Here is a 22,400-nt window from a genome sequence, read left to right on the forward strand (position 1 = left end):
CTCAAGCAAGAAAATCGTCTCTGAATCTGAATCCTCCCCTCTCCCAAGCTCTGTCTCAACCAACCTGAGAAAACCTCCTCCTCTCACAAGGCTCTTCTGGAACTTTTTCCTGCCGCTCTCTCACCCTCCCAAAACCAAACAAAAAGCTCCCCCTTAAAGGATCTCTGCCACCTTCCTCTTCTAGGCCGATTTTCCTTACCTGATTTGCCCCTACAACCCTCTTTTCAGCAACAAACCCCCCACCTCCACTAACTCCAGCTGGCTTTTTCTCCACTCACTCTCACATGCAGCCGGCAACATCCTCTAACCGTCTGCAGCTTTTCCCACATTCCTTGGACAGGTGTCGAATTCTGATGGCTTCAACCAGCTCTCTCCCAACGGCAAGATGCACTACCTGATGGCCAATCTTCAAACTCCACGTGGCTCCTCGAAATCCGGACACCTGGCAAAACAAAGGTGCATAAAATGCACCCCAATATGGGGGTCTACACATTTGTTGATTCCTATTAGAGGGAGTATCTTATGAGAGTTATTCATAAAGGTATATCACAAGGATAATTTTCTAAAAATTGACTCCAAATTCCTTGATGGTTTTTTAGTGGATTATTATCAATTTTGATTTTCTAGTCTAATTAATTGTGTCATTAAAGAGGCTAACAACAATGATGTCGAATATAAGTTAGCTAGCTAGGTCAAGTTGCCTACTAATTTAATAAAGCTAGTCAATGAAGTGATCTCACAACATAAAATTAGAGTGATTTTAAGAATGATTTTTAATATTTTTATTAATTTTTTTATTATTTAAGTTTTAAAAATACTAAAAACACTTTTTAAAATCACTCCTAAATATATTCTTAGTAGCTGGACCATTTATTTACTTCATATTAATGTGTCGATACAACACAGCCAGTAATTAGGCATTGAAGCTCGGTACGTAACGCCGTTTATTAGGTGGCTACAAGCACTAAAGCTAACGTACCTAAGCCATGGTCCAGGTAACATCCACTACACCTATGTCCTTATCCAGCCCCAGAGCACTCCACACAGCATCAGATCCATCAACTATGTTATTCTTACAAGGAGGCTGGTATGCATGCTCTTGGTCACACCCCCTCATGGAGTCACACTCATCCACCACCTTGGCCACCACACTCCTCCCATTTTGTGCCGTAATCCTGATCATCTTTCCACATCGCGATCCGCCATTGTACCACCCGGTTGACAGGGCGACAATACGCTCCGAGTTGCTATGGTACTGCTCATCACACTCCGACGCGCCTCCACCGTCCCCGCCTTCGCTAAAGTCATTGTTTGTGAGTTTGGCAGGTGTGGAGGATGTAACCCGAGGGGAGCATCTGTAGGTGGGATAGGATATTCCCTCGCACGTAAGAGTGCCGGAGGCTTGACAGTTAGAGCCGCTTGGAGGGGATGGTGATGGGGTTTGACAAATGTGAGTCCCGACGTCTGGATCATCATTACATTTACCATTGACGCATATGAGCTGACCCTCACAGTCGTTAAGGGTTTGACATGGGCCACCACAGGAGGATATAGCAAATGCAAGGAATGGGAGGGAGAAAATGTTGGAGAGAAGACACAGAGATGCTAGCAACAGTGCTAAATTTGCCATTGGAGCCACCCTCAATAAGGTAAATTGGCCCAACGGTTTGGAATGTTTTGGATGAGGCCTAAGGAAGAGGCTGCTTATATTGATACTGAATCCACTCCAAGCTGTTGTCTGACTCAGGAAGTAATGAGTGCTAAATGCAATTGGTCATTTGGTCCACATAGCGGGGCACCTTTAATTTCTTCAACTTGGCCATTAGCTTGTGGGCATTGGCTACGGGTCAACCTGCTCTATTGAGGAGGCATTTAGTGTAGCTCCTCAGATTTTTTGTTTTTTTTTTCCGGGCATGCGTGATGGGTGGATGAAACTTGGCTCTGCACGAAATTATGATAACTCAATCCAGAACTAATCGTTCTCCTCTTTTGTGACGTTATATCATGTGCTATTTCTTGGTAGAGTTCCACACAATCAAATTGCAGGGCCAACCCCAATTGGACTCCTTTCAATTCAATTTGCACTAGTCGATTTTTGACCATCCGCCTATCTTGCTCCACCCTCTACCTATAAAAGGGGGGAAAATAAATTACTCGAAAGAAAGCTAAATTTCACACTATCAAGGCATTGATATGGCTGTCTTCATAGACCATAGTTTATGTACACAATCCCTCGGCTGCAACTTTTGTAATAATGATGCATGCATGCCACTTGAATTAAGAACTATAAAAGTGGATCCTTCTCGCGGAGAAGGAATATTTATTGAAGAAGCAACAATTCTTTGGTAGGGCGAAGCAACCTTGTAGGAATGAGTTCCTTCTTGTCTCTTGAAATGAACAATAAACAAGCCATCTTGAAATACTAATCTTCAGCCACCCAACCCTGAGGCCATCTCGAGTAAAGAGGTAGTACCATTCACCCAATTTGATTAAAGAACCTAATTCCAAATTAACAACACAAGTTTACTCTAAAACTTATAGTTTTTAAAAGACACAAATATACCTCACCCCAACATAATTTTGACATTCAACGCATGATACACGTGCAAATCTAAATTTTCTCCAAATTATTTCCACTTGTGCACAGGATACACGTGGTGCTTGGGAGTCATTGGCTCTCCCTGCTAGTTATGGGAGTTTTGGGTCAAAATGGCCCATTTTTGAAACTTAATGTTGAAAATGGGCATATTTTGAAACTATTGTTCAAAATGGCCTCTTTGATGCCACGTAGGCGTCACATCATTAAAAAAAATTTTTTTTTTCGTCATTATAGTGAAAACCGCAGTTGGGAAACTCGGCTTTATTTTTGCACTAAAGCCGCAGTTGGGAAACGCAGCTTGATTTTTGTACTAAAGCCGCAGTTGGGAAATGCGGCTTCATTTTTGCACTAAAACCGCAGTTGGCAAACGCGGCTTCATTTTTGTACTAAAGCCGCATTTGCCAAACGCGGCTTCATTTTTTAACTAAAGCCGCGGTTGGCAACTACGGCTTTAGTTCATTTTTATTTAAATTTAAAATTTAATTAAAAAATTATTAAATTACAATTTATGAATGAAATTTAAAAATATACTTAAATAATAAATTATTTATATTTAAATTTAAAATTCTAGTATTACTTCAACAAATATAAATTGATAAATAGAAGATATTATAAATGAATGTTTTATTTATTAATAAATTAATAATCTTAAAATAATAAATTTATATAACATATAAATAATATATAAAATTGTATAATTTATTAATTTAAGATATTTAATTTGTTAATTTTTAAGATATTAATTTATTTATATTATGATAAATTTATCTTTATCGAAATAATAGTATAGTAGTTAATAACTGAGATTTCAATTATAATATATATTTTTTTACTTTCCAATTTAATTAAAAACTATTAAATCACAATTTATGATTGAAATTTAAAAAATATACTTAAATAAAAAATTATTTATATTTAAACTTAAAAATCTAGTATTACTTCAACAAACATAAATTAATAAATAGAAGATATTATAAATGAATGTTTATTTATTAATAAATTAATAATCTTAAAATAATAAATTTATATAACATATAAATAATATATAAAATTGTATAATTTATTAATTTAAGATATTTAATTTGTTAATTTTTAAGATATTAATTTATTTATATTATGATAAATTTATCTTTATCGAAATAATAGAATAAATAAATAATTTTTAATTAAGTATATTTTTAAATTTTCAATCATAAATTGTGATTTAATAGTTTTTAATTAAATTGGAAAGTAAAAAAAATATTATAATTGAAATCTCAGTTATTAACTACTATACTATTATTTCGATAAAATAAATTTATCATAATATAAATAAATTAATATCTTAAAAATTAACAAATTAAATATCTTAAATTAATAAATTATACAATTTTATATATTATTTATATGTTATATAAATTTATTATTTTAAGATTATTAATTTATTAATAAATAAAACATTCATTTATAATATCTTCTATTTATCAATTTATGTTTATTGAAGTAATACTAGAATTTTAAATTTAAATATAAATAATTTATTATTTAAGTATATTTTTAAATTTCAGTTAATAATTTTTTAATTAAATTTTAAATTTGAAAAAAAATGAACTAAAGCTGCGTTTGGCAAATGCGGCTTTAGTACAAAAATGAAGCCGCGTTTGCCAACTGCGGCTTTAGTGCAAAAATGAAGCCGCATTTCCCAATTGCGGCTTTAGTGCAAAAATGAAGCCGCGTTTCCCAATTGCGGCTTTAGTGCAAAAATGAAGCCGCGTTTCCCAACTGCAGCTTTCACTATAATGACGAAAAAAAAATATTTTTGAATGATGTGACGTCTACGTGGCATCAAAGAGGTCATTTTGAACAATAGTTTCAAAATGTGCCCATTTTCAACATTAAGTTTAAAAAATGGGCCATTTTGACCCAAAACTCAGTTATTGGGCTTTCTGTTCATTATGATTTTTCTTCCTCATTATTTGTGCCACACTTCATCTGGGATGTCTTTACATTACGCCTTTCATGTAGTGCTATAGAGCCTGAGTGGAAACTCTTAATTAGTCTATAAGCTATAAAGTTAGGATGGTTGGCAGGAAATTTTTTGATAATTACATGAATGAGTGTGGAACTGGGGCCATCCTAAGAGATTGAGACCTACGTACTCTACAATTAATACTCATGATAGTTGGGATATCCATAGGGCAATAAGTGTGGGAATTCATAGACATGTACAAATGTATCCGAGTAGTCGTATAAGGTCTTTGGTTTAAAGTTATATGTTCTACTACCACAACACTTGACAAAGCTTTGATATAATTGTACTGTGGTAAGTTTTATAAAGTCCAAAAGACCCTCATAGGCATGCATATCTATTTTCCTAAAATGTCTGCAGATATTTTAATTATAGTTATTTTGATGAAAATGAGTAGATTGGAATCAATAATTAGTACTATGAGAATCCTAGAGATACTAATTGGTTAGTACGTACTGCCAATAGTATCTTGTAGGCAGATAGTATAGTAATGTTCACATGATATATGTTGCGTTGACGAAGTAACTGCATGTATTAGTAATTGGGGCATCACGGAAAACATTAATCATAAAGATTTGGAGTCACACTCATCCACCACTTCGGCCAACACGCTCCTCCCATTTTGAGCCGTTATCCTGATCATCTTTCCACACTGGGATCCCCCATTATACCACCCAGTTGACATGCGCTCTGAATTGTCATGGTATTTGTTGTCGCAAGCGGATGGGCCTCCACCGTCCCCTCCTTTTTCAAAATTATTGTTAGTTAGAAGTAGAACGGCAGGCGTGGAGGAGGTGACCGGAGGGGAGCATGTGCAAGTATTTTTGGGTTTTCCGCCATTGCACGCAAGAGTTCCGGAGGGTTGGCAGGTACCGGGAGGTGGAGGGGAAGGGGTAATTGAACTTCCTCCATTTATGTGAGTCCCGACCTCGGGATCGTCGTTACATTTACCATCGATGCATGAGCTGACCTTCAAAGTCATTAAGTGTTTGACATGAGCCACCACAAGAAGATATACCCAATGCCAGGAATGGAAGGGACAATATATTGGACACAAGCCACACGGATGCTAACCACACTACAGCTGAATTTGCCATTGCAATTTGGTTCTACTCTCAGTATTCAGTAACCCAAAGAGGCTTAATGGTCAAGGAATGAAGCTTGCATCCACTTATAAACTCAACTCATGCCCTCATGCGGCTCCACCATATCAAGAAATTAAGCAGCCACATGTTTTGTTTTTTCTTTGCAGTTAATGCCTCATCTGGATGGCTTCACTTCAACTCTTTCGGTTGACGACGTAACTGAAGCCTTTTCTTCTAGTTGCCTTGATTTCAGTGCCAGTGGGACTTCTCTCTGGTGTGGCTTTACTCTTAGGATGATGTTCCCCACACTCGACCCGCCGCACAATTCGAAAATGACGGATCATTCTATTTTGGGCTCTTTCTTATCCTATGCTTAGGCGGCGTTCCATAATTTGATGTGAGACAATATATTTATTTCTGAATTATAAAAATCATTCTTCAATCTCATTTTAATCTTTTTAAGCAACCTAAATATCAAATTATATTGAGATATCAAATAGACCTTTTTCTTATCATGTAATATCATCTTGTTCGATAATTACCCCATCAAAGAATTATCCTTAGTTGTTTTGAGTTAATTGGCACTAGGATGAGCATGATGACCCCTCCATCAAGAAATCAATTCATTTTTCTTTCCACTAGTTCACGTGGCCCAAAGGGTCTAAGCATCTAAAGGGGATCATCACAAGAGAACATGACAAATGCAACTAAGGGAGAGAGAGGTAGTGCACGTTTATGGCTTGAATTCAAAGTCTTTGCACATGCTACACACTACAACTAAACCTCTAGCTGCCTTTGGTTGCCCATACTCTTGACAATGATCTCTTTGAAAAGGCTTTCGGTTGAGCAAAATGAAAATTCGTTTTTAAAAATAAAAAGTAGAAAGTTTTATTTCTTGTTTATTTCTTAATAAAATAAAAATACTAAAATTAAATTTGTTCATATATTTTTCATTTCCTTTACTCTAATTTTATTTTAAAATAATGCAAGAAAAAGTTAATTTAAATCTATTTATAAAATATAATAAAATGAATTAACCTAATATGAAAAAATATATATACTTGATATAACTTTAAATTGTAATAACACTTATAAAAGAATATTATATTTCAAATATATACAGATAAATCATGCTATATTGTGTAATTTTATTCATTTTCATTTATATTTATGATATTCATATAGAAGGATCTCACAAGATTTTGTTTATTATCTTGCTTTCTACCTTTTAGAAAACAGGTTTTGGTTTTCCAAAAAATTTCTAAAGCACATTTAGAGTTTTGGGTTCCATTTGTTTTAGAAAACATTTACTAATAAGAATTTCTCTTTTTCCCTTTACTAAAATATGGTTAATAAAATACTATTTTAAAAAAATAAAATCAATAAAATCTTGTTAAAATGGTTTATATATATATATATATATATATATATATATATATTGGTATAACATGACATCGATTGATTTTGGTAAGTATAGAAAAGTCTTAGAAAGACAAATTAGTAGTTGGTGTAGCATGACATCGATCGAGTTTTTAAAATTGATCAAAATGAATTTTTTTTTAGGGTTTAAAAACTGCATGAACCTTGAAGCACAGGATTCAATGCTTGAGAAGCACTCAAATGCTCTAAGGGTAGGGATGGCAATGGGGCGAGTCTATTCAGATACCTGCCCTGTTCCGTCCCTAATGGGATGAAGTTTAATTTTAATAAACGGATTTGAGATTTTTTTAAAAAACTTGGGACGGGTTCGGGTATTGCACCACCCTGATTATATATAAAATTAAAATTTAAAATTAAATTAATTTAATTTTTATTTTATTATTTTTAATATATAGATAATAAAAAAATATTTTTAATAAAATAAGTTATAAAAAATATAATAATTTAATTATTTATAAAATATATTTATTTTAATATAATTAAAAATTTTAAAAGTAATTTTTTTAAAAAAAATTAAAATTAAAAAAAAAAAGATAAACGGGACAGGGCGGGACAGGTATGGGAATTCATCGTACCTGCCCCGTTTAATTTTTTAAATGGGACAAGGATGAAAATTGTTTCGAATAAATTCAACGGGATTGGGATGGGGGCAACCCGTCCCATTGTCATCCCTACCTGAGGGTGCTCGAGCACTCGACATAGAAACCTCTAGAATTCTAAAGTTTTCTCTTTCCATTTTTAAAGGATTTAAATTGAGGAATTTTTGAGAATTGGTCCACTAGGTCTGTAGGCGTACATATACCTTACTAAAAAAGGTTTTTGGCTTAGTGCTTCTAGTTGGAAAATGTAATTTGTCTTCTTATTCTTAAAATTTTCAAGTGTTTATGTTTATCTTTGATGGATTGTGAAGGAGATTTGCATCGCTAAGATGAGATTCATAGGGAGCACACAATGTGTTACGTCACAAACCTCGAATGCAATCTGCTAGATAAAAGTGTGTATTGTATTCTCATATAATAGATGTAGATTTGAAGTTTCTGACTTCTGACTTTTTATTTCTTCATATTGCATGAAAGTTTTCCATGTTAAAAATATTTTATTTTGTGTGTTGATTGGTTTTTTTTTATCTTCCCTAATTATTGATTTTTAATTCAACTAATCAAGATCGGGTTTCTACAACCCAACTTTGAATATGGACTAGTAAGCGACTAAATCAACATTTAAGTTCCATATCTCAAAGTTAATTTGTGTTCTAACTTTAATTATTTTATTTTATTTTAAATTATTTAATAGATAAATAGATATGAAATCTGGTTTAGGTACAAGGCACTTAGGCTTTTATCAGTTAAATTATCTTGTATTAGGATAGACAATAATAGAAAAACTTCTGAAAAGTATGGATCAAGAAAAAGTATTATATATGACTGATGTACCCGTCAATAAGTCCATGGGGCTTTTATATTTGGGTTCCAGGATGATATTTCTTATTGCACGACATCTCTTTCCTGGGGTTCTTGTTAATTTCTTCATTGCGACCTCATCAAAGTGATCTAGTACCACCCATTAGATAACACCTTCTATGTTCTTTTCTTTTCTTTCTTTTTACTTTTTAAGTTTCTTTCGATTTTACAACTTTTTAATTTTAAAATATGTATTTTCCCAATATCAGTATTGCTATATATAAGGTGAATCTCAATGTCAAATTAATATAAAATACTCATTGGAAGTTGATGTAGTTTAGGCGTTGCATTAATAATCAATGTGATGGTTCAAGTAGATCGTGACGCAAATCACTCTTCATTAATCAAACCACTTAATGGGATTCTGGTGGCACTGGGCTGGTGCCTTCCAGTTTTATTTCAGTGCATGCATATATTGCTGCAAAATTACATAAAAATAGTGCTTGGCGGAGCCATACAAACCAAAGTAGAGAGGGGAACACAAAGAGGAGGGTACGTACGTACACACAAAAACCAAGTAACCATTCAACCATATACCTAAGCCATGGACCAAGTAACGTCCACTTCACCAATATTGATATCCAGCCCCAAAGCATTCCACACAGCATTAGATCCATCAACTATGTTATTATCACAGGGGGGCTGACCTGCATGCTCTTTGTCACAGCCGTGCATGGAGTCACACTCATCCACCACTTTGGCCAACACGCTCCTCCCATTTTGAGCCGTTATCCTGATCATCTTTCCACACCGGGATCCCCCATTATACCACCCAGTTGACAATGCTACGATGCGCTCTGAATTGTCATGGTAGTTGTTGTCGCAAGCGGATGGGCCTCCACCGTCCCCTCCTTTTTCAAAATTATTGTTAGTTAGAACGGCAGGCGTGGAGGAGGTAACCGGAGGAGAGCATGTGTAGGTATTTTTGGGTTTTCCGCCCTTGCACGCAAGAGTTCCCGAGGGCTGGCAGGTACTGGGGGGTGGAGGGGAAGGGGTACTCGAGTTTCCTCCACATATGTGAGTTCCGACCTCGGGATCGTCGTTACATTTACCATTGATGCAAATGAGCTGACCTTCACAGTCATTAAGTGTTTGACATGAGCCACCACAAGAAGATAAGCCCAATGCTAGGAATGGAAGGAACAAGATATTGAACACAAGGCACACCGATGCTAACCACACTAGTGCTGAATTTGCCATTGCAATTTGGAGCTACTCTCAGTATTCAGTAACCCAAAGAGGTTTAATGGACAACGGATGAAGCTTGCATCCACTTATGTACTCACCCCATGCCCTCATGCGGCTCCACCATATCAAGAAATTACGCAGCCACACGTTTTTTTTTTTTTGCAAGGCTCCTCTAGATGGCTTCACTTCAATCTTTCGGTTCATGACGTAACTGAAGCCTTCTCTAATTTCAGTGCCAGTGGGACTTCTCTCTGGCCGCGGCTTCACTCTTAGGATGATATTCCCCACACTCAACCCGCCACACAATTTGAAAATGACGGATCGTTGAACTTTGGGTTCCTTATCCTCTTCTTAGGTGGCGTGCCATAATTTGAGGTGACGCATTTAATATATTTATTTCTGAATTATAAAAATCATTCTTCGATTTTTATGGACTCTTATTTTAATCTTTTTAAGTTAGTTTTTTAAAGCAACGTAAATATCAAATAGACCTTTTTCTTATCATATAATATCATCTTGTTCAAAAATTACCCCATCAAAGAATTATCCTCAGTCATTTTGAGTTAATTGGCATAGGATGAGCATGATGACCTCTCCTTCCTTTTGTCACATCCACAAGACTAGGCCTTCAATAATGCTAACTTCTTTTTAGGTTAGACATATGCCTTCAATAATTAATGCTAATGACTCCCACAAACATGCATCGGCAAATGGGTGGATAAAGAATATTTTAAATCTACTATATGAGAAAAATAATGTAGAGAAAGAAACTTTAAAAGTAAATATATATTTACCGTGGAACATCATATCATATATATATAATATATATATATATATGGTAAGAAATCAATTCGAATTTTTCTTGCCACAAAGGGAAGAAGTATCTAAAGGGGATCGTGGAGATATTATGGAACATCATATATATATAGTAAGAAATCAATTCAGATTTTTCTTGCCACTAGTTTACATGACCCAAAAGGGAAGAAGTATCTAAAGGGGATCGTGATCACAAGAGAATATGACGAATGCAATTAAGGGAGAGAGAGGTTGTACACCTTGATGGTTTGAGTTCAAAGTCTTTGCACATGCTACACACTATAACTAAATCTCTAGCTGCCTTTGGTTTCCCATACTTTTGAAAATGATCACTTCCAAACGGCTTTGTGTTGAGCAAAATGAAAATTCCTTTTTAAAAATAAAAAAAGTATAAAAAAATTTTGGTGTTTATTTTTTAATCAAATAAAAATACTAAAATTAAATTTGTTCATATATTTTTCATTTTCTTTACTCTAATTTCATTTTAAAATAATGCAAGAAAAAGTATAAATCTATTTATAAAATATAATAAAATTAATTAACCTTTTATATATATTTTTATATATATAGAGGGAGAGAGAGAGAAAGAACACTAAATTCAATGCTTGAAGAGCACTCAAGCGCTCTAAGGGCGCATAAGCACATGAGATAGAATCCTCCAAAATTTTGGAGTTCACTCTTTCCATTTTTTTATGGATTTAAATCGAGCATTTTCTAAGTATCGATCCACTAGGTCTCTAGGCCTACATATGCCTTGCTTAAAAAGGTTTTTGGCTTAGTGCTTCTGAATTAGAAAATCTAATTTGTCTTATTGTTCCCAAAACTCTCAAGGAAGTGTTCATGTTTGCTTTTGTTGGATTGTGAAAGAGATCTATTTCCCTTCAAACGCTAAGGTGAGATCCACTGGGAGCATACAAGGTGTTGTATCATAGATGTAAAATGCAATATAAGTATTGAAGAGTAAGTCTTAGGGATAATGTCTGTTAGCTAAAACTTTGTTGTATTCTCATAAGTGGATTATAAATTTAAGTCTCTGACTCTATGGTTTTTTTTCTCCACATGTTGTATGAGGATTTTTCATGTAAATAATCTTTTGTCTTACGTGTTGATTTGTTTTTATTCTTCCATATATTCTCAAATGAATTAATTGGATTAAAAAGAATCTATTTTGGGCTATTAAGAGTGAAAATACATATTTATGTTCTTGGATACTGAGAAAATAAAAACTAATCTTAATAGAGAAAACACCTAAGAGGGAAAGAGAGAGAGGGGTGGGTGAATTGGGTTTTAATTTTTTTTTTCAACCACAACAAATTCAAGTAAAGGAAGCACATACACAAGAGATAAGGTTCGAATAAGCAAATTTAGATTTTATAATGGTTCGACACCCCTTGCCTACGTTTACTCTTCTCAAACTCCTAACCGAATGAGTGTTCTATTATATTTGAAGTTTCAACCAAGCTTTTAACACATTTACACTTAGATTTTGGCTCCAATGAGCTCTTATACAATCTTTTCAAGTCTCTATTCACTTGAAGGTTCTAACAATCGAATAAAAAAATCAAATCTTTCAACTTAGCTCAACAAGGGCTTAAATACAACTCAAATGCTAGGATAAATCACAAAGGTGCACTAAATAATATGCAAATAAAAATTTAATGAACTAAGGAAAGAATTAAAGTTTTTGAGGCAATAACAAGTAGGTAGACAAATAAATGCAGATATTCTCTTACTCATAAATGAAGTAGAGTTATCAATTTATAAGTTTCTATCCTTGAGAGCCAAAAAGGCCAAAAAACAGTCTTGATCGGTTGAGTTGGGGGTTGACTGGTTAACTAGCTATTGGGCAATAAATGCATGTCAGGTGACCGTTAGGCCTCGGTCGGGAAGACATATCCCTCGACTGGGAATGCAAGGCTATTGGAAGAGAGAGAAGATTTTTTGCATATCTCAATCAGACCTCGATCAAGAAGGTGTAATCGGTTGATTGGTACCCTAGTTGATTGAGCCAATTAGCCAGTGCTTCAACTGGTTCACAATTTTTGGCCCAAAAACTTTTTTTTTTTATGTTTTTTTTTTCTAACACTTAGGTAAGGTCATTAAATAAATTATTATGTCAATTTTGAAATTATTTGCCTAAAGTTCATTTGATAAAACTTAAGTTTTGATGGAAATATAACTTTAATGCATAAACCGAGTTTTTAAAGATGCATGAAAAGATATAAAAAAACCTAAATGCACTCATGCATTCATCTTACATATGTTTTCTATGAGTAAAATTTCATAATTGTCTTTATCTTGCATCCATTGGATTTTTTGATAAATTTTCAAACTAACACTTGAAATTCTTTATAATTCAAAATAATTAGCAACTTAATCATGACTTTTTATCATCAAAACACAATCAAGAGAATCGTTGGGCTAACAGATACACTAGTTTATAGTACATTTTAAAATTTTAAAAAGAATAAAAAAAAAATTAGATATCAATAAATTAAATTTAAATAGATTTTTAATTGCTCTAAATATTTTTTTATTTTAAATAAATTTATAATAAAGATCTTTCTATATTTAAATGAAAAGATAAATAAATAAAAATAAAAATTAAGAAAAAACTGAAGAAAAAAAAACATTTATTGGTTTAAGTGTTCAAATGATGAGGTGTGAAATAAGAAGCGAGTGGCTTCCATGTATCAATGTAAAAGCAAGATTACATAATTATTGAAATTATGCATTGATAGAAAATATATAGTGATCATGACATTTGACAAACCTTTTTATTTTCAATGATGTAAACTAAACTATGTAAAATTTTAAAATAATTTAGAGGTAATTTGTTTGGTTACTTGAGATGTACACAAATTCTAATCAAAGGTAAATTTATTATAATGTTTTATGATATTAATTTATTGTGGTACTTAATTAGGGTATGAGTATTCTAGTTTTTTTCTTCAAGCAGGTTTTAGCATTGGTTAAAATACATTGAGATAACCATATCCTATGTTTCACGTACTGCGTGGCCTTTTTATCAAAATGACACTCAATCTTTGGATTATTTAGCTATAAACATGCATTAATACTTTTTTTCTTTATTTTATTTTTCTTAATTTAATACAAGTTTTTAACATATATAGAATTCAAAAAAATACTTTTAGATATTTCATTTTATTATACATAACCTTGAGTTTAGTATTATTAGGATAATGATAAATAGTATTGTTTATGATGAAATACATATTGTTTTGCTTAAAATAATAAAGAAGAAGAAGAAGAAGAAGAAGAAGAAGTTTATTAAATTTTTAATACTTTTTATACTCTATTATTTGAGGTATAACTCTATCTTATGTTTGAAATGGTTGAAGTTAAAATTTTCATAGTGCAAGTAAGTTATACCTTAGATCCTTACCCAAATTAATTTTATCATAAAGACAAGTATTTGTTTATAGTGACAAGAGAATTCTTCAAAAATAGTACATGATATTGAAAACTTAATTTGTACTACTAAACGTTAGGTTTTTGTGTAATTTTTGAAGCAAATATTGGTGATAGTGCAAATTTAATTTGGAGTTGATTTTTTTTTTTTTTTTGTGGAAAGCAATGTTCTCTTATAAGAAGTTTGATGATATTCTCATTTGATAGATTAAAAATCAATTAAAACTTTGACTGAACATTTGTATTTCAACTACTTTAATATGTTTAAAACAAATTACTAGGAATTAAATGAAAATTTGTTTGACATGTAGTTTCTTTGAACAAGTTTATTTATACATAATTTAGTTTAGATTATAATATTATATATAAATAAATTATTGGGTATAATAATTATATTTACTAATGATTGAGTCAAGGATAAAAATATCGATAATCTGATTTTATGGATATATCGACAGATATTTTAACAAAAAATATAGATTGGTCTAAAATTGATCAAAATTTATAAATTTTTTTAAAAAATTAAAATTAAAAGTATAATAAATTTTTTAAAGTTGTTTTGTTGAAGAAATTGATATATATATATAAAAGTGTACATTGATTATTAAATTATATCAAATATTATTTGATAATAATATTGTGATATTTGATTATAATATGTCTAATTTTAAAATATATTTAATATTAAAATTATGATATATTTAATTTAATTGTATTAAATGATATAAAATAAATGATAATAAATACATAAAATTTTAATATTAAAAATACTATAAAGAAAATTATTATAATAATTTTTATATTTTTACTAATCTACTAAATGAAAAATTTTCATTTATATATATATACATACTGGACAAGCTCGCCTTGGTGGTATACTGGACACCCCTTAAGTTTTTGGTGAGGGGTTCGAGCCCCACCGGCTTATTTGGCTATTTTAATAACTGGATTGGGTTTATTTAATTTTATATATTAATTTATTAAAAATAAAAATTATTTATTAATAGGTGGTTTAATAACTATGCAATGAAGTTAACTTGTTCAACAAATTAAAATAATAAGCTTAAATGATTTCTTGATAGCTGTAATGTTGAAAAAAAATTAATAAAGACTTGTCTTGTAAGTACTGCCCAGTACGATTGGATAAAAATGAGTTGATTAGGATCGATAATTAATAGTACAGAGATAATAATCGGCTGCTGCCCAATGTTCAGACGATGTATGTTGTGGTGAACAAAGTAACTGTGAAGTAATGTGTATAAGGAGGATAACAACAGTTGATGGGATTCTTTATTAATTAATCGATGTGATGGTTGAAGACTTGAAGTAGATCATTCTGCTGATAATCACTCTTTATTAATCAACCCAGTCAATGGGGTTATGGTGGCACTAGGCTAGCGCCTTCCAGCTATTTTATTTCAGTGCATGCATATATATATATATATATTGCTGCAAAATGACATCATAATTAACCAAAGTAGAGGGGAACACAAAAAACCAACCCAACTCATTAACCATACGGATATCTAAGCCATGGACCAAGTAAAGTGCACTTCACCAAGATTGATATCCAGCCCCAGAGCAGCCCACACACCATCGGATCCATCAACTATGTTATTCGCACAGCCGTCCGCTGAATCACACTCATCCACCACTTTGGCCAATACGCTCCTCCCACTTGGAGCTGTTATCCTGATCATCTTCCCACACTGGGATCCCCCATCATACCACCGAGTTGACAATGCTACGATGCGCTCTGAATTGTCATGGTATTTGCCGTCGCACTCCGATGGGCCTCCACCGTCTCCTCCTTTTTCAAAATTGTTGTTAGTTAGAATGGCAGACGTGGAGGAGGAGACCGGAGGGGAAGGGGTACTTGAACCTCCCCGTCATATGTGAGTCCCGACCTCGGGGTCGTCGTTACATTTACCGTTGATGCATATGAGCTGACCGTCACAGTCATCAAGTGTTTGACATGAGCCACCACAAGAAGATATGCCCAATGCCAGGAATGGAAGGGACAAGATATTGGACACAAGCCATACGGATGCTAACCACACTACTGCTGAATTCGCCATTGCAATTTGGAGCTACTCTTAGTATTCAGTAACACAAGCTTGCATCCATTTATATACTGAACTCATGCCCTCATGCGGCTCCACCTTATCAAGAAATTAAGTAGCCACACGTTTTTTTTCCTTTTTTTCTTTTTAAGAGTTTCCTTTGCAATGAATGCGTCCCCCCTAGATGGCTTCACTTCAAGTCTTTTGGTCCACAACGTAATTTCGGTGCCGGTAGGCCGGTGGGCCCTTCTCTCAGGCGGTGGCTTCTCTTTTATGACGATATTCCCTCACACTCGACTCGTCGCAAAATTTGAAATCTTTTGGGTTCTTTCTTATCCTATTCTTACGTGGCGTGTGATAATTTGATGTGAGACATTTAATAGATTTATTTCTGAATTATAAAATGAGGATGGTCACCTCCTACTTTTGCTTTGCTCTCATCCACAGGACTACGTCTTCATTGTGACTAATGAGTCCCACGAATATGCACCATGGACACGTAAAAATATTTAATTTTCAGTTACTCCGAAAAATAATGTGAAAAAGAAACATTATAAATAAATAGTTTTTATTATTATGGAATATCAATGTTTTGCTTGCGTATCTGTCACCTGAGAAATAATTTGAAAAATAATTTTTTTTCCTTTAATGAAAATCATTGTTTCTCTAATTAGGACTTTGTAACCTTCTATATATTCAATTGTGTACAGCTCTTCCAAGTAATTGCTTTTGATCGTAGCATTAGTAATTAGGTGTGGTTTATGTATTTTTTAAAATTTACTTTTCTTTTAAAAAAATAAACTAATTTTATTATACTTGATTTTTTTAAATAAGTTTTGAAAAATAAACACTGATAAAATTTGATTCATTTGGTGTCTATTTTTTAATCAAATAAAAATAATAAAAGTGCATTTATTCATATATTTTCATTTTCTTTATTGTAATTTTAATTTTAAAATAGTGTAATAAAAAGTTTAAATATATTTATAATTAATATATTAATGAAAGGATTAATCTAATATAAAAATATGTATCTGATAAAACTTTAAATTAAAAATAATATTTGATTTTAAATATATATAGAATCTATAGAGAGAAAAATAAATGGGAAAATTAGATATATTATTTTCGTTCTATAGAATTTGTAAATGTAATTGCAAACATTTTTTGCTAGTTATATTATGATAAACACAAGAAATTAATTCAAATCAAGAATTTGAACTTACAACTAATAGGTACTTGTTGCTTTATTGAGTTATTCAAATAGACAATGACTAAGAAATACAATAGGGATATAAGGTTATCATGACTTTGTATTATTTTGGATTATCATGGATTAACTTGTGTTTAATTATTTTTAGATTAAAAAGATTAATTATTTATTAAAGATAATAAAATCTAATTTAAATAAATATGAATAAAGATTTTTTTAAAAATAAATGTATTTAAATTATAAAATAATTACTTATTTTTAATTCAACTAATTAAGATTGAGGTTTCTACAACCCAACTTTGAACATAGACCTTTAAGCAAAACAAAGGTATAGAATTTAATTAGTTTAGGTTTAACAAAATACTTGAATGTTGCACAACCCAACTTTGGGTTTAGACTTTAAGCTCAACAAAGGAATAAAATTTAATTAATCAAAATGCATGCTCTAACAAAATCAATTTAAGTTTTATATCTCAAAGTTGATTCGTATTCTAACTTTTATTATTTTGTTTCATTATGAATTAGTTAATAAATAAATAGTTTAGGTATAAGACATTTAGGGTTTTACTAGTTAGATTTGTATTATGATAGATTATAATAGAAAAACTTCATATGACCACTGATCAAGACTAAGAATTTGAAAAAGTGACACATGTACCCATCAATAACTCAATGGGGCCTTTATATTTGGGTGCCAGGATGATATTTGTTATTGGTATGTGACAATTTTTCTACAGCTTCTCTTTCCTGGCTTCTTGTTAATTTCCTCACTGTGACCTCATCAAAGTGATCATTAGACAACACCTTCTATATTCTTTTCTTTTCTTTTCTTTCTTTTGATTTGTAAGTTTCTTTTGATTTTACAACTTTCTAAATTTAAAATATGTATTTTCCCAAGATCAGCATTCTCAATGCTAAATTAATACAAAATACTCATTGGAAGTTGATGTAGGTTAGGCGATGCATTAATAATCGATCGTGACGCAAATCACTCATTATTAATCAAACCCCAGTTAATGGGGTTCTGGTGGCACTGGCCGGCTAGTGCCTTCCAGTTTTATTTCAGCGCATGCATATATTGCTGCAAAATTACATACAAATAGTGCTTGGCGGAGCCATACAAACCAAAGTAGAGAGGGGAACACAAAGAGGAAAGTACGTACGCACACACAAAAACCAAGTAATCAACCAACTGATCATAAGTCATAACCATATATCTAAGCCATGGACCAAGTAACGTCCACACGACCAATATTGATATCCAGCCCCAAAGCATCCCACACAGCATTAGATCCATCAACTATTTTGAATTAATACTTAAAATTATTTTTAATTTCAAATTATAATATTAAATTGTTTTATCGAATAAATTTAATCTATATGATGATTTAAATTAAATTATTAATTTATATTAAGTCATTAAATCCATTCACCAATTAACACCTTCTTAATCATAGTATAGGACAATGACTAAAAAAATTGAGTCTCCTTAAGAGTCTAGTCGTTATGGCTGTGATTTTGGAAATCCTAAGGCGGTGGAGAAAAGTTGATCTCACTCGAGGACCAGTCAGCGCAGCATCTCTTAATGACTCTAGTGGGAACATAGGATGGATGACTCAGAAAATTCTTAGTCTTCGGGTCCCTCTGGTTTAGTATGGTCGTCGGAAAATCCTGGAAGGACACGTTACTCTTTAATCAAGCCAGTTATTGGGGTTTGATCACCATGCAGTTTTACTAGTGCGAAGTTTTATTTCTTGCATATTATTGTTGAAAAATGTCTCAAATCCTCGATTGGTATATGAAAAATATTTTAGTTCATGAGAATAAAAAGTTGCAATTTGTAGAATAAGGTTTCATGATATATAATTTGTAGAACTAAGTAATTTAATAATTACATAATATGAACTATATAATTGTTTGAATCACATGGAACATCAGTTACTTCGCTCCAGGTAACATCCACTTCACCTAAGTTCGTATCCAGCCCCAGAGCACTCCACACAGCATCAGATCCATTAACGATGTTGTTCTTACATGGTGGCTGATCTGAATGCTCTTCGTCACAGCCCCGCAGTGAGTCACACTCATCCACCACCTTGGCCACCACACTCCTCCCGTTGTTAGCCGTTATCTTGATCATCTTCCCACACCGGAATCCACCATTGTACCACCCAGTCGACAATGCCACGATGGGGTCAGAATTGTTATGGTATTTTCCATCACATTCCGATGGCCCTCCGCCATCCCCACCCTCACTAAAATCATTGTTAGTAAGAATGGCACTTGTGGAGGATGTGATCTGAGGGGAGCAGGTGTAGGTAGGATAATATTGGCCCTTGCACCGAAGGGACCCAGAGGAATGACAGTAGCCGGAGGGAGGTGGAGGGGAAGGAACCCCTTCACATACGTGAGTCCCAAGTTCAGGGTCGTCGTTACACTTACCATTGATGCATATGAGCTCACCGTCGCAGTCGTTAAATGTTCGGCAAGGACCATTGCAAGAGGATATGGCAAATGCAAGGAATGGAAAGAAGGAGATAGTATAGATAAGGCAAAGAGACAATAGCAGTGGCATATTCGCCATTGGAGCCAGCAAAAGGTGAGAAAAGCCTAATGGTTTGTGAGTTGGGGCAAATACGAAAAGGAGCTAGAAGTTCCTTAATTTATTTCCTCTACTTAGACTTCTTAGCCTTCAAGTGGGTCCGACACTCTGAGTCCACTAAAGGCAGCGTGTGTGTACAGTTCATCTGCAGTTTTCTAGCGTATTGATAACGCAGCTGTCAAAGTCGCTGCATAGAAAGTGTTGGCCTTGACACAACTTCCACGATCATAAAGTTTTTCCAGCTTTCGGACTTTTATAAGGTAATTTAAAAAAGTTATTCTTAAATTATTAGTAGAAAAAGATATTATAAATATATGATAATTTTTACCACTTAGAAAAGAGGGTGAACAGATAAAATTTTTTTTTAATCAAAATCGTCTTTTCAAAAGACGATTTAATTTCCATTTAAAAAAAAAATTCAAAAGGGAAATCGGTTCTTGAAGATACGATTTTCATTAAAAAAAAATTAATATTTTTTTAATATTTATTATAAATTATTTATAAAAAAAAAAAAAAAAAAAAAAAACTCATGGGAAATCGTCTCTTCAAAAGACATTTCCCATGAAAAAAATTTTAAAAAAAAAATCCTCAAGGGAATTACCATGAAAAAAAATTAATATTTTTTTTTTAAAAAAATCCCAAATTATAAATAAAAAAAATAAAAATAAAAATCCTCAAGGGAACTCGTCTCTTGAAGAGACGAGTTCCCATAAAAAAAAATCTCAAATTATAAAATAAAAATAAAAATAAAAATTCCTCAAGGGAACTCATCTTTTCAAGAGACGAGTTCCCATGAAAATATATATATAAATCCCAAATTAAAAAAAAAATCCTCAAGGGAACTCGCCTCTTCAAGAGATGAGTTCCCATGAAAAAAAATTAATATTTTTTAAAAAAAAATCCCAAATAAAATAAAATAAAATAATTTCCTCAAGGGAACTCGTCTCTCAAGAGACGTGAGAGACGAGTTCCCATGAAAAAAAAAATTCCCAAATTATAAATAAATAAAATAAAAATTCCTCCAGACGATCGCTTGGATTTAAGAAAAGGTCGCTTGGATTTATCCATGGTTTGTTTATTCCTTATCCCGAAAATCCTATTTCGTTCGGATCAAAAATGAATTAGAATTCAGAAATAGGATTTGGTTTATTTCTATTTAAATATATGTTATATATATTATATAATATTATATACTATATTATTTTACTATATTATTTTTACTGTTCCTTGGAAGGGTGACACCTCGGTTCGATCTATTTTTTTATCTCCCCATGAATCGTATGTTTATAACAATAGGGACAGAATTTTTGCAATTCCAATCGACCGGGCGTATTGTGTCGATTTTTTTCAGTAATATATCTGGAAATGCCTGTTGATTCCTTATTAACACCGCCTCGTACACAACTAGTACATTCCAAAAGAACCCTTATTCGGGCATCTTTACTCTTGGCCATGAACCTCCTTTGTTTTTTTTTATTCATTCAAGTCTTCTATTTTCGATCCGAAGAAAGTAAGGAAAAAAAATAGAAGTTGCTAACTCAAAATCCAATTATGATATGAAGGATTTCGTTGTAATCAATATCAATAGAGTAATAGTAAATAATAAGTAATACAATGATTTCTAACTATAACTATATTTCTAATCGCAGTACAGTATTTAATTTAAGGATCTTGTATGATACTCTTGCACTAGACCAACATTTACATTTACGTTTTCCCTCTATTCTTAATTTGATTCGAGTCTGAACCCGAGTTTCGCTGAGGTTAAATCCACTTTTATTCTTTCTCTTACTCGTCCCTTATAAAATTCTAAAAAAGAGAAAAAAAGAGGAGGGGGAAAGGAATTAGTCACAGATATTTGATTGTATCTCTAATATTCTTCACCCCTTCTCATGTTAATTAAAAAAAGGGAATGGAGACGAGTTCCCATGAAAAAAAATATATATTTTTTAAAAAAAAACCTCATGGGTTCCGATGAAAAAAAAAATATATATATATATATATATTTTTAAAAAATCCCAAATTATAAAAAAAAAAAAAAAAAAAAAAAAAAAAAAAAAAAAACCCTTATGGGAACTCGTCTCTTGAAGAGATGAATTCGCATAAAAAAAATTCTCAAATTATAAAAAATATTCCTCTAGGGAATTCATCTCTTAAAGAGACGAGTTCCCATGAAAAAAAAAAATCCTCAAGGGAACTCGTCTCTTGAAGAGATGAGTTCCCATGAAAAAAAATTAATATTTTTTTTAAAAAAAATCCTCAAGGGAATTCGTCTCTTCAAGAGACGAGGCGAGTTCCCATGAAATATATATATATATATATATATATATATATATATATATATATATATATATATTTTAAAAATCCTCAAGAGACGAGTTCCCATGAAAAAAAAATTAATATTTTTTTTTAAAAAAATCCCAAATTATAAATAAATAAATAAACAAAATCCTCAAGGGAACTCGTCTTTTGAAGAGACGATTTCCCTTTTGAA

The 22,400-nt window shown here is 32.3% G+C and overlaps 3 protein-coding genes and 2 pseudogenes across 3 annotated transcripts; all 5 read right to left on the minus strand.

Moving 5' to 3' along the window:
• Positions 1-851: 851 nt before the first annotated feature.
• On the minus strand, positions 852-1,659 carry LOC117916774 (kiwellin-like). Its single transcript, XM_034832946.1, has one exon. It carries the CDS (start codon positions 1,628-1,630, stop codon positions 980-982), a length of 651 nt encoding a protein of 216 aa, XP_034688837.1. The 5' UTR covers positions 1,631-1,659; the 3' UTR covers positions 852-979.
• Positions 1,660-5,172: 3,513 nt separating this feature from the next.
• On the minus strand, positions 5,173-5,704 carry LOC117917088 (annotated as a pseudogene).
• A 3,232-nt stretch (positions 5,705-8,936) lies between these two features.
• Positions 8,937-9,792, minus strand: LOC117916886 (ripening-related protein grip22). Its single transcript, XM_034833098.1, has one exon. The coding sequence runs from the start codon at positions 9,790-9,792 to the stop codon at positions 9,130-9,132; it is 663 nt and encodes a 220-aa protein (XP_034688989.1). The 3' UTR covers positions 8,937-9,129.
• Positions 9,793-15,167: 5,375 nt separating this feature from the next.
• Positions 15,168-16,129, minus strand: LOC117916749 (annotated as a pseudogene).
• Positions 16,130-19,150: 3,021 nt separating this feature from the next.
• On the minus strand, positions 19,151-19,899 carry LOC117916809 (kiwellin-like). The gene has a single exon (XM_034832990.1). The coding sequence runs from the start codon at positions 19,886-19,888 to the stop codon at positions 19,196-19,198; it is 693 nt and encodes a 230-aa protein (XP_034688881.1). The 5' UTR covers positions 19,889-19,899; the 3' UTR covers positions 19,151-19,195.
• Between the last annotated feature and the right edge of the window lie 2,501 nt (positions 19,900-22,400).

The sequence above is a fragment of the Vitis riparia genome, chromosome 6 (assembly GCF_004353265.1).
Source record: "Vitis riparia cultivar Riparia Gloire de Montpellier isolate 1030 chromosome 6, EGFV_Vit.rip_1.0, whole genome shotgun sequence".
In the NCBI taxonomy this organism is placed as follows: domain Eukaryota; kingdom Viridiplantae; phylum Streptophyta; class Magnoliopsida; order Vitales; family Vitaceae; genus Vitis; species Vitis riparia.